This window comes from Puntigrus tetrazona, unplaced genomic scaffold, assembly GCF_018831695.1.
Source record: "Puntigrus tetrazona isolate hp1 unplaced genomic scaffold, ASM1883169v1 S000000095, whole genome shotgun sequence".
In the NCBI taxonomy this organism is placed as follows: Eukaryota; Metazoa; Chordata; class Actinopteri; order Cypriniformes; family Cyprinidae; genus Puntigrus; species Puntigrus tetrazona.
The window spans coordinates 252504-265000 of NW_025047772.1; the positions used below are offsets into that span (position 1 = coordinate 252504).

Here is a 12497-nt window from a genome sequence, read left to right on the forward strand (position 1 = left end):
CCGTGTTGTGATGTATGATGGTAAGTGTATGTTCCCTTACATGCTGTACAAGTGGCATGATGTCTTCAACTCTTGCTCTTCTAATGCTTCGCAAGGAGGCTGTGATTTCTGGATCCGCATATATTTTCTTCTTGTCGAAATCCGTAATATGTAATCCATGCAGAGAGGTTGTTCTGCTAAGGGCAACGTAGGCCATTCCCGGCTCAAAAATCTTCTTCAAAGACAAAACTGCAGCCTGCATTGTCATGCCTTGAACTTTGTGGGCTGTGCAGGCATAAGCTAGTTTGATGGGAAACTGTCGACGAACCATTCCTTTCCTCAGATTCTCTTCAGATCGGTCAATGTAAGGACGTCTTCTTCACCTCGCACCTTTTTGCGATGTTTCTGACCGGCACTTGGATTGTCGAATTAAAGTCCTAACATTTTTATTGTGGCGATTCTGTCTTTTGTTTCGGTGACGATATTTGCAATCGTGCCAAAACAAATTCAAAAATCAAATTCAAATTTTATTTGTCACATACACATACATACATGGTACGACATGCAGTGAAATGTTCTTTACAACCGTCCAGCATCAAAATAGAAACAAAATTTAAATGTATATATAAATATAAAATATAAAAAAATATGTATAAAAAAAGAAGTGTGCAAAGTAGAATATAAAAAAATAAAATAAAACAGAGAATATAAATATAAAGTATAAGATATAAAGTGTAAAGTGTATAAAGTGTAAGTGTAAAGTGGCTGTGCAATGTCCAGTGCAAAGTGGCTAGTGCAATTGTCCAAATGTAAGTGGCGAGTATCTGGGGAAAGAGGGGTGAACATGGGAATTCCGGTATTTAGGTGCTGGGTGTTTTCTGGTTCAGACTCAGAATGGCCTGCGGGAAGAAGCTCCTCCTCATTCTCTCTGTGTTTGCCTTCAGGGAACGAAAGCGCTTTCCTGAACGCAGCAGAGAAAAGAGTCCATTGTTGGGATGGCTGAGGTCTTCCACGATCTTCCTGGCCCTGGTACAGCACCGCTTGTTGTAGATGTGCTGCAGTACAGGGAGCTCAGTGCGGATGGTGCGCTCAGCTGACCGCACCACCCTCTGAAGAGCTTGCCTGTCCTGCATGGTGCTGTTCCCGAACCAGGAGGTGATGTTTCCCGTCAGGACACTCTCGATGGTGCAGGTGTAAAAGTTCCTGAGCACCTGAGATGGGAGTCTGAAGTCCCTTAAGCGCCTCAGATGGTATAGACGCTGCCGGGCCTTCTTCACCAGGGTGTTGATGTGACAGGACCAAGACAGGTCCTGCGTGATGTGAACACCCAGGTACCGGAAACTGTCCACTCTGTCCACTCTGTCCACAGTGTCGTCAGCAAATTTAATGATGGTGGTGGAGTTTGTAGTGGCCACACAGTCATGTGTGTACAGCGAGTACAGCAGGGGGCTCAGAACACAACCCTGAGGGGCTCCAGTGCTGAGAGTGAGGGAGGATGAGGTGTGTTTTCCCATCCGTACGGCTTGTGGTCTGTCGGTCAGGAAGTTAGTGATCCAGTGACGCAGGGATGGGCTGAGTCCCAGGACCTCCAACTTCGAGGTGAGCGTGGAGGGAACTATGGTGTTAAACGCTGAACTATAGTCCACGAACAGCATTTTCACATAGTTCCCTTTCCTAAAATCCAGGTGGCTTGTGGTTGTGTGGAGGAGGTGTGTGATGGCATCCTCCGTGAGACCGGTTTTAAGCGGTAAGCAAACTGTAGTGGGTCGAGTGTGTCCGGTAGTGATGCGGTGATGAAGTCTCTGACGAGTCTCTCGAAGCACTTCATCACTACAGACGTCAGAGCTACACGGTGCGGTAATCATTAAGGCAAGATGGTTGAGGTTTCTTCGGCACAGGAACAATGATGGACTCTTTGAAACACAAGGTTCACTACAGACTGTTTCAGGGAGAGATTAAATATCTCAGTGAACACCGGTGCTAGCTGGTCAGCACAGGCTCTCAGAACCCGACCTGTGATGCCGTCAGGTCCTGCTACCTTCCTGGTGTTCACTCTCCTGAATGCCCTCCTTACGTCGTGCTCCGAAATGGTGAACGTGATTTCCTCTCCGGCTCTCTCTGCGTGCTTGCTGTTCATCATGCCGCTAGCGGCGCTAGCGTGATTAGCGTGATTAGCTGCAGCCTCGAAAACGAGCATAAAAGGTGTTTAGCTCGTCTGCCAGAGAAGCATCCGCGCTCTCCACTCTGGAGGTTGCCGTTTTATAGTCCGTGATGTTTCTCAGTCCCTGCCAAAGGCTCCTAGAGTCACTGTGTTGAAACTGTGACTCTAGTTTCCTCCCGTAGCGCCTCTTTGCCTCCTTTACCGCTCTCGCGCACGCTGTCTGTACGACGCAGCCTTGTATTCAGACATATCCCGGTGACAATCCCCGCGTTATAGGCTACGGAGCGGGATCTCAGAGAGTCGCGGATAGTTTTGTCTACCCACGGCTTCTGGTTGGGAAACGTCCTGATGACGGTTTTCTCTACCGTGTCATCCGCTAGTTTCCGATGAATCCCACCACCGCTTCCGTGAACTTCGTTGGCGTCCTCGGAGCTACACCTGAACATGGCCCAGTCTGCGTCATCCAAAGCTGTCTTGCAGGGCGGCCACGAATGGTCAGACCAGCGTGACACCTCCCTCTGTACCGGGGCTTCCTGTTTCAGCCTCTGTTTGTAAACAGGTACGAGGGAAATGGCGGCATGGTCCGATTTACCAAACGGTGGGCATGATTTTGCCTTGTAGCTCTCTCTGAAGGGTGTGTAACAGTGATCCAGTGTCCTTTCGCCCCTGGTGGGGCAGGTGATGTGCTGGTGAAAGTTTGGCAGTGCGCGCTTGAGGTTTGCACTGTTAAAATCCCCCAGCACAATGAGTGCGGCGTCCCGGTGCTGTGTCTGGTGTGTTGTGAGGTGGTCATGTAAATCCCATATTGCAGCGTCCGTGTCCGCTTGAGGTGGAATATAAACGGCGCTGACTATGACCGAGCTGAATTCCCATGGAAGATAGAAAGGGCGACATTTGATGGTCAGAAGTTCCAGGTTTGGTGTGCAGGAGCGTGAGAGAAGAACAACGCTCGCGCTGTCGCACCAGCGGTTGTTCACCATCAGACACACTCCACGTGGTAAACAGAGAAAAACTCGGCCGGTTGTATGGCGTGGTCCGGTACCGCTGGGTTCAGCCATGTCTCGGTGAGGCAGAGGAGGTTGCAGTCCCGAATGTCTCTCTGGAACTTGATCCTTGCCCTGAGGTCATCGAGCTTGTTTTCCAGAGACTGGACGTTGGCTAACAGGACACTAGGTAGGGAGCGCGGTGTGGCGTGCCCTCAACCTGTTCCTGACGCCGCTCGTTTCCTCGTGGGCGCCGGTCCGGGTCGCGTCCTTTTGTCTTCGTCAGGATCTCGCTCGGCCAACATGGGTCCGGGTTTAAAAACGGCGAAAGTTGGGTGCATTGTACACCAATAGATATAAGAGTGGCTCGGTCGTATGTAGTAATAGCCATCTTATATAAAGAAAACCACGCAGACTGTCCAAAATACTAACAATTAAAAGAAAAACAAAAAGTTTTGCAGGAGCGGTCGTGACGGCAGCCGAGCTCAACGGCGCCATCTTGATGAAACATCCACTGACGTCATGTTCACCTCATAAGATTTGCGTCCTCTACATCCAGATTCCTGGTTACCATTACACGAACTCCCACGACGACTTGAATTGTGTCAAGCAAGTCTTCCTTTTTTCCAGTGACAGGTTTGTTTATTCTCTTCATCCTTCCTGTTTTGGGGTCTTTCCTGTAGTCTTTCGGCATCAGTTGTCAGTGAAAAGGGCTTGTACGGTCTCCGTATTGTACTTGTGAACTTCTTTGTTGGTGGCAAATATGTGCACAGCATTACGCGGGCAGTCTCCTGGCTTCTTCACAGCCTGCAGTAATAAAGCTCTATCATCTACCCTGAGAGCTTTAGACTTCTGCTTCACTCAAAGTCTGTTCAACAACTGAGCAAAAGCAAGGTCTTCTTTCTGGCGCATGATCTCCTTGATAAGGTGGCTTCAGACTCCTTGGCAGTTTTAAAAGGGAATGCAGGGTTTTACCAGAGATGTTGAATGCTGCCGTTCCAGTAAATGCAGACAACAGCACCACAGGCACCGAGAGATCCCCTTCTTCCTGGAGTCGAGGGAGTAGTCGCAGAATCTTGGTTGCTTCTGAGTGTATGCACTTGATGACGTGGGATTTCCCACAGCCAGCACCGCCAGACAAAAAGTAAAAAAAACTGCCCTGGATTATGACCCCACACAAGCTTCTGACACCACTGTCGAACGGTGTAAAAAATGGCTGCCTGCGTCTCATTTAAACTCCTAAACATCTTCCTCACAAATTCGGCAGTCATTTGAGGTGCCTCTATCTGTGGTACGACTCTGTCTCCATCTTCACAAAGAATCTGGTACTCCGGGACATCTTCTTGTTCATCCTCTTCTTGTAGATTGGCGTCTTCTTGTTCTGCAACGCACTACAAGCGTTCAACATCAATTTCAGGTGCAAAAGCACCCCAAGCATTCTCAGCTGGTCCTTCCCGCTGCAGCTGTTCACATGCTTCATCAAATTTTTTGCTGTGCTTTTCGATCTTTGTTTCTTGTGCTTTAACTATACCACAGACAGGCATTCCACATATGCACTTTTGTAAAACTCCTGATACGTTGGATAGCGCTGAGGTTTCAGTTGCGTGTTGACGCGATGTGGCACGTAAAGTTTTACCAAAGTTCCGTAAAACTTTTCTGGTTGCTTCTCCTTTGAAAAGCGAGCATACCTTATAATTGCAGCCTTACCAACAGTCCTCTTCTGAAGGAATCCCATATTGTTGAGGAGTGGGTGGACATTCTTTCCTTTAGTTTGCTGACCATACACAACATGTTATTTTGACATGAAGTCTGCAAGGCACATCATTTCAAACTCCAGTGTTTGAGGCCTTGCTCTGTATTTATCTACCATACCCGACATCCAGACATCCTCTGAATCAGGATCTTTGTTGTGTAGGACACTAAGAGGCAAACTCATCTTCAGGGCATCGTCATCCATCGGTATAAACACAACGTTCCGTGAACACTTTTTCAATGGTAAGCTGAATGTTTGTGCCACAGACTCCTGAGCGCTCACTTGCCTGTGTTTGAAGTAGGCCTGCATGATTTGCTTCATTTCATCCTCTTCGTCTACATTGATTTGACGAACACTCTTGATGATGGTCTTCAAAGAAATCACTCATTTCGTGTTCTGGCTTGGAAATGTAGGAAAGCATATACATGATGCAGCAGAAAGAGTCAAGAACAAACTGAATGTCCATGTCCACGGGTTGTGGACGGGTGATTGTGGTGCCTGACATGGGTAGTTTAGGAAACCCGTATCTGCACAACACCTTTCCTTTTTTGCAAGATTTGGAGTGATTCCTGCTGTGAAGTTGAACCTCGGTGACAATTTTATGAAGCTCGGGATCGGTGGTAGAGTCCGGCAACTGGCAGGTTATGTAGCGATCAATGAAGTCACACACTTTTTGGTCAGAATCATTTTCGAATTCCAGTGTCCCCTTTACCCAGGTCAGCAGATGAATGTGTGGGCTTCCTCTGGCTTGAAACTCGACTCGATAAAAATAATCCTCGACTTCCCCAATGGGCTGAGCAGGTGACAAAAGCAGATGGGTCATTAACGCATACACTCGTTTCTCAAACATCCGCATGACGGTGACGGGTTTACTTCGAAGGATTTCACATTTTGTTGTCCAGTCAAGCTCTGAAAAGTCAACCTCTTTACCTTGCTGAGCCTTGATTGCCGTTATGACTTCTGGCCATCGCAATTCGGCTGCACTGAATGTGCAAAAAAAAAGGAGGTGTCCCCAACTGTCTGATCATGGCCTGTAGATCTCTCAAAGTTTTCTCCCAATAAGATGGAGAGCCTCTCAAGGGTTGCATAAACCTTGTGGTGTCACGGCTGTGGACCAGTCTTTCGACCTCAAGATCATCCTGAAGAAGCTTGTTGGAGATTCTCCGTCCGTCTTTTGTAACAGGTTTGCCTTTTCGCATCTGGATAGACATGCTGTTTCTAGCCATGTGTGTCTCAGTGACAAACTGTGCAAAGAAGAGATAGCTCTGGTCTTTGGCGAAACGAGTATCCATGCAGAACAATCTAGCATTGAAATACATGCTTGGTGATAACACAACTTTTAGTGCCTCGTCGATTGTGTTCTGTCCAGTGGAAAACTGTACAGGGAAAGCCATGGCTTCCAGTTTTGGAACCTTGAAAAATCCAACTGGCTTTTTCCCTTGAGCAGGTGCGATGCTGAAGATTCCCTCGCCGTATGATATTAAGTCCTGTCCAATGTCAAGTGGCTGCATGCACGTGTCCAGAGTGAGAGTTCAGCTTCACCTAAAGTAGCTGGGACTCGCTATTAGGTCTTGGCAGACAGTTGACGGTGTTCTCCACCTCAGAGGGTATACACACAACAGCACCACGCACTGATCGTTGCTGTCCTTTGGGCAATGCAACTATTTTTGCAAATGGTAAAATTTTGGCGATAAGGTGTCGTTCAAGGACATTCAATTCAAGAAGTTCCGCAGGAATGGGAGGCAAATCAAGTTTGTTTTCCACTGCAATAGAGGGCATGGATCCTCGTTTCAGATGACTGTCACATGTGTGGCAGATCCATTCCCGTCTTCTCTCTGCTGGAACTGTACAGGAAACTGAACAGGCACTGTCACATGCATGAACATATTTCCCGGGTTAAGGCTGTAACATGAACATTTTTGAAATATCGTGTTCTGTTGCACATCTTGACTTGAGCAGCCAATAGTCATGCAGCGTTATCGTTATATCCATATATGGAAGAGAGAGCCCATGGAGACGACTTTTTTTATTACAACAAACGCGTTTTGTTTTAATTACTGAAATATATATTAATTATTTAAAAGTTAAACAAGGTTAATAAAAGTATATCTGTCTTGTTTTTAAGATTGTCATTAGTCATAAAATAATGAGTACTTAACTTTAAAGGTAATACTTTCAAGTTATTATAGCCACTAAAAATGTAGAGAAAAAGACATTGTAAGTATTTAAAAAAACAAATAAATAATATATATATATATATATATATATATATATATATCTTCTTCTTCTTCTTCTTCCTCCGCTTATCCGGGGCCGGGTCGCGGGGCAACAGTTTAAGCAGGGACGCCCAGACTCCCCTCTCCCCAGACACTTCCTCCAGCTCATCCGGGGGAACACCGAGGCGCTCCCAGGCCAGCCGAGAGACATAGTCCCTCCAGCGTGTCCTAGGTCTTCCCCGGGGCCTCCTCCCGGTGGGACATGCCCGAACACCTCCCTTGGGAGGCATCCGAGAGGCATCCGGAACAGATGCCCGAGCCACCTCAGCTGGCCTCTTTCGATGTGGAGGAGCAGCGGGTCTACTCGAGCTCCTCCCGTGACTGAACTCCTCACCCTATCTCTAAGGGAGCGCCCAGCCACCCTACGGAGGAAACTCATTTCGGCCGCTTGTATCCAGGATCTCGTCCTTTCGGTCATGACCTAAAGCTCATGACCATAGGTGAAGTAGGAGGCAAGATCGACCGTAAATCGAGAGCTTAAACTGCGGCTCAGCTCCTTCTTCACCATGACAGACCAGTACAGCGACCGCATTGCTGCAGAAGCTGCACCGATCCGTCTGTCGATCTCTCGTTCCATCCTTCCCTCACTCGTGAACAAGACCCCAAGATACTTAAACTCCTCCACCTGAGGCAGGAACTCCCCACCAACCTGAAGGGGGCAAGCCACCCTTGTCCGACTGAGAACCATGGCCTCAGACTTAGAGGTGCTGATTCTCATCCCAGCCGCTTCACACTCAGCTGCAAACCGCCCCAGCGCACACTGTAGGTCTTGGCCAGATGCAGCCAGCAGAACAACATCGTCAGCAAAAAGCAGAGAAGCTATTCTGTGGGCACCAAACCAGACCCCCTCCAGCCCCCGGCTGCGCCTAGAAATCCTGTCCATAAAAATAATGAACAGGACCGGTGACAAAGGGCAGCCCTGTCGGAGTCCAACATGCACTGGGAACAAGTCTGACTTAATGCCGGCAATGCGAACCAAGCTCCTGCTCTGATCATACAGGGATCGGACAGCCTTTAGCAAAGAGCCCCTAACCCCATATTCCCAGAGCACCCCCCACAGGACACCACGAGGAACCCGGTCGAATGCCTTCTCCAAATCCACAAAACACATGTGGACTGGTTGGGCAAACTCCCAGGAACCCTCCAGCATCCTGAAGAGGGTATAGAGCTGGTCCAGTGTTCCACGTCCAGGGCGAAACCCGCATTGTTCCTCTTGAATCTGAAACTATCGGACGGATTCTCCTCTCCAGTACCCTGGCATAGACTTTCCCAGGGAGGCTGAGAAGTGTGATCTCCCTATAGTTGGAGCACACCCTCCGGTCCCCCTTCTTAAAAAGAGGAACCACCACCCCGGTCTGCCAGTCCAGAGGCACTGTCCCCCGCGTCCACGCGATGCTGCAGAGGCGTGTCAGCCAAGACAGCCCTACAACATCCAGAGACCTGAGGTACTCCGGGCGGATCTCGTCCACACCTGGTGCCTTGCCACCGAGGAGTTTCTCAACAACCTCAGTGACCTCAGCCAGGGTGATGGTCGAGTCCCCCCCCAGGTCCCTGGCCTCTGCTCCCTCAGTGGCAGACGAGTTGGCGGGATTGAGGAGGTCCTCAAAGTATTCCTTCCACCGCCCGACAATATCCCCAGTCGAGGTTAGCAGGTTCCCACCAGCACTGTATATGGTGTTGGCAGGGCACTGCTTCCCTTTTCTGAGGCGTCTGACGGTTTGCCAGAACCTCTTTGAGGCCGTCCGGTAGTCATTTTCCATGGCCTCCCCGAACTCCTCCCAGACCCGAGTTTTTGCCTGCACAACCACCCGGCCAGCGGTCCGCTTGGCCCACCGGTACCTGTCAGCTGCCTCTGGAGTCCCATGAGCCAACCAGGCCCGATAGGACTCCTTCTTCAGCTTGACGGCATCCCTTACTTCCGATGTCCACCATCGGGTTCGGGGATTGCCGCCACGACATGCACCGGAGACTTTACGCCACAGCTCGGACGGCTGCGTCGACCAAAGAGGTAGAGAACATGGTCCACTCGGACTCAATGTCTCCAGCCTCCCTCGGGATCCGGTCAAAGCTCTGCCAGAGGCGGGAGTTGAAGATCTCCCTGACAGGGGTCTCTGCCAAACGTTCCCAACAGACCCTCACGGTGCGTTTGGGCCTGCCAAGTCTGTCCGGCCTCCTCCCCCGCCAACGGATCCAACTCACCACCAGGTGGTGATCAGTTGACAGCTCCGCCCCTCTCTTCACCCAAATGTCCAAGACATGAGGCCGGAGGTCGGATGATACAACCACAAAGTCGATCATCGACCTCCGCCCTAGGGTGTCCTGATGCCACGTGTACTGGTGGACACCCTTATGCTTGAACATGGTGTTCGTTTTGGACAGACCGTGACTAGCACAGAATTCCAACAACAGAGCCCCACTCAGGTTTAGATCGGGGGGGCCGTTCCTCCCAATCACGCCCCTCCAGGTGTCACTAGCATTACCAACGTGAGCGTTGAAGTCCCCCAGCAGGACGACAGAGTCCCCGGTTGGAGCACTTTCCAGCACCCCTCCCAAGGACTCCAAGAAGGCCGGTACTCTACACTGCCATTCGGCCCGTAGGCACAAATGACAGTGAGAGTCCTCCCCCCAACCCGAAGTCGCAGGGAGGCGACCCTCTTGTCCACCGGGTTAAACTCCAACACATGGCGGCTAAGCTGGGGAGCTATGAGCAAGCCCACACCAGCCAGCCGCCTCTCACCGCGGGCAACACCAGAGTAGTGGAGAGTCCAGCCCCTTTCGAGGAGATGGGTTCCAGAGCCCAAGCAGTGCGTGGAGGTGAGCCCGACTATATCTAGCCGGTATCTCTCAACCTCCCGCAACAACTCAGGCTCCTTCCCCCCCAGAGAGGTGACGTTCCATGTCCCTAGAACTAGATTCTGAGTCCAGGGGTTGGGTTGTCGAGGTCCCCGCCTTCGTATATTGTATATATATACACACACACTATAATACTTTTAAGGAACAAAGTTACAACCAGAAAAAGTATATTCTTTAAGCATTAAATTACAAGGAATTGGACATACTTTATGTAATATAATGATATAATGACACATAAATTATAACTTAAACACATTACTACAAATTACAATTTTGATTAGATTTTCTTCTCTTTAACATACTTATAACATGACACAGGTATGTGTATACAGTGCCTTGCAAAAGTATTCATACCCCTTCAAATTTTCTTATGTTGCTGCCTTATGTGAAACTGCTTTGAATTACTTTTCCCCTCATCAGTCTACACTCCATACACCATAACTGAGTCATTCTACGAAACGGGTGCCATTTGTGTCCACAACACTGGATGAGATGTCCCAAAGTGTGTTAAAGCTATTAATTAAAGTGTTCTTATTAACATGATATACAATAAAATACTTTTCTTAAAGAGTAATATCACCAAATAAGGTTTGTTTGTTTTGTTTTTAAAGACCCTTTTTGGTATTTGTATTATGTTTTCCTGTTTATATTAGACATATTTATTTAATTTGATGACATTTTATTTATTTTATGATGTGTGTGTGTCCCTGAGTTTGACTTACCACCCCGTCACACTAAATTCTTTTAGCTGTAATTAATGTACCGTTTCTATAAATGACCTCAAATTTAGCAGAAGTGACCTTGTTTAAGCTTTGAGTTCTGGGCGGTTACTATGGTTTATAGGCAACTTGTTGCTAGTTTGTTGTTAGTTAGTTGCTAGGGTGTTCTGGGTGGTGACTAGGTAGTTGCTAGGTGGTTGTGATTGTGTTCTGGTGGTTGCTACACAGTTAAAATGTAAATGTTGTTGCTGAGTGTTACGTCCCCTAGTGGTGTGACGTCTAGGGTAAATAAGGACGCACATAACCGGGAGGAATAACCCTCTTAATATAAAAATATGATAAATACATGATCGTGAGAGCATAAATATATTTACATGTTGTACAAAAAGATAACCATTGAAAAAAAAGGGGAAACGATAAACAACAGTTTCTTTATTAGGAACAACTTTGTTTAAAAACTGTTTTTGCAGTAAATAGAAATATGATTTAAAATCTTTTTAACTTTTCAGTGTCTTTATTTGACAAAAAATATAAAAAGAACATAAACAAAAGCATAAATACTATTTCCTGCACGTCTAAAATTAGAATAAAATTCTGTGTTTCATAATAATAACAAATAATAATAATAATATCAATACGTCAAATCAAAGCCAAAAGTATATTTTATTTTATATGAAAAAATGATTTAAAGTACAATTTAAATGAATAAACTACACATGTCATATTTTTTACTAAAAATTAGACATTTTATTTTAACTACACACACACACACACACAGACACACACACACACACACACACACACACACACACACTCACACACACTCACACACACACACAGATCTTTCTATTTCTGACACATTTCTTCTTTTATATCTATTTTTTAGATGAATTATTAATTCTTATCTTTCTGTTTCTATAGAAGTTGAGCTGCAGTATTAATGTCTTGAAGAGACTCATAACATCTCACTGTTACTGATTCATCATGCAGCTCAAAGCATTCTGGGTAGAATCTCATCAGTCTCTTCTGATTCATCAACACAGTTTCACTGAGGATTTATAATCATAAACTCTAAACCCAGGACAGAGTGTCTGAGTGAATGTGGTCTGGACTGTGTGGATGAGTCTCATTGAGTCAGAGACGCTGAAGAAGGACAGAGTTCCTGCGCTCTCATCCACATACACTCCTACTCTGTAGATATCTTCATACTCTCCTGTTCTTCTTCTTCTGATGATGATGGGCTTCACAGAGAGATCAGTCTTTATCTTATTGTGTATGAAGGAGTATCTGTGAGGAGAGCAGATCAAACTCCAGGACTGATCATTAGATCCAAACACACACTCTTCATCCCATCCCTTCCTGCTGATGTTCTTATATGACACTGATATCTCCACACCTCCACTCCACTCAGTCTCCCAGTAACAGCGTCCACACACACTCTCTCTACACAACACCTGAGGATACAGATCAAATCTGTCTGGATGATGAGGATACGACTGAGACTGAGACACACACGTCACCTTTCTGTTCTCCTCAGACAGACTGAGTTTAGTGTGTGCTGTGTTTGGATCCAGTGTGAAAAAACACTCATCTGAACAGAAGAACAGAGACATTAATAACACAACAATCACTACAGTGTGTGTGTGTGTGTGTGTGTGTGTGTGTGAGAGTGTGTGTCTGTGTGTGTGTGTGTGTGTGTGTATGTGTGTGTGTGTGTGTGTGTGAGAGTGTGTGTGTGAGAGTGTGTGTGTGTGTGTGTCTGTGTCTGTGTGT

At 47.1% G+C, this 12497-nt stretch overlaps 1 protein-coding gene across 1 annotated transcript; it reads right to left on the reverse strand.

Moving 5' to 3' along the window:
* Nucleotides 1-11652: 11652 nt before the first annotated feature.
* LOC122332500 (stonustoxin subunit beta-like) lies at nt 11653-12148 on the reverse strand (the record flags this gene model as incomplete). The annotated part of the gene is made up of 1 exon (XM_043229820.1): nt 11653-12148. A coding segment is annotated over one exon (390 nt), but the record flags the coding sequence as incomplete, so codon positions are not given.
* Nucleotides 12149-12497: the final 349 nt, after the last annotated feature.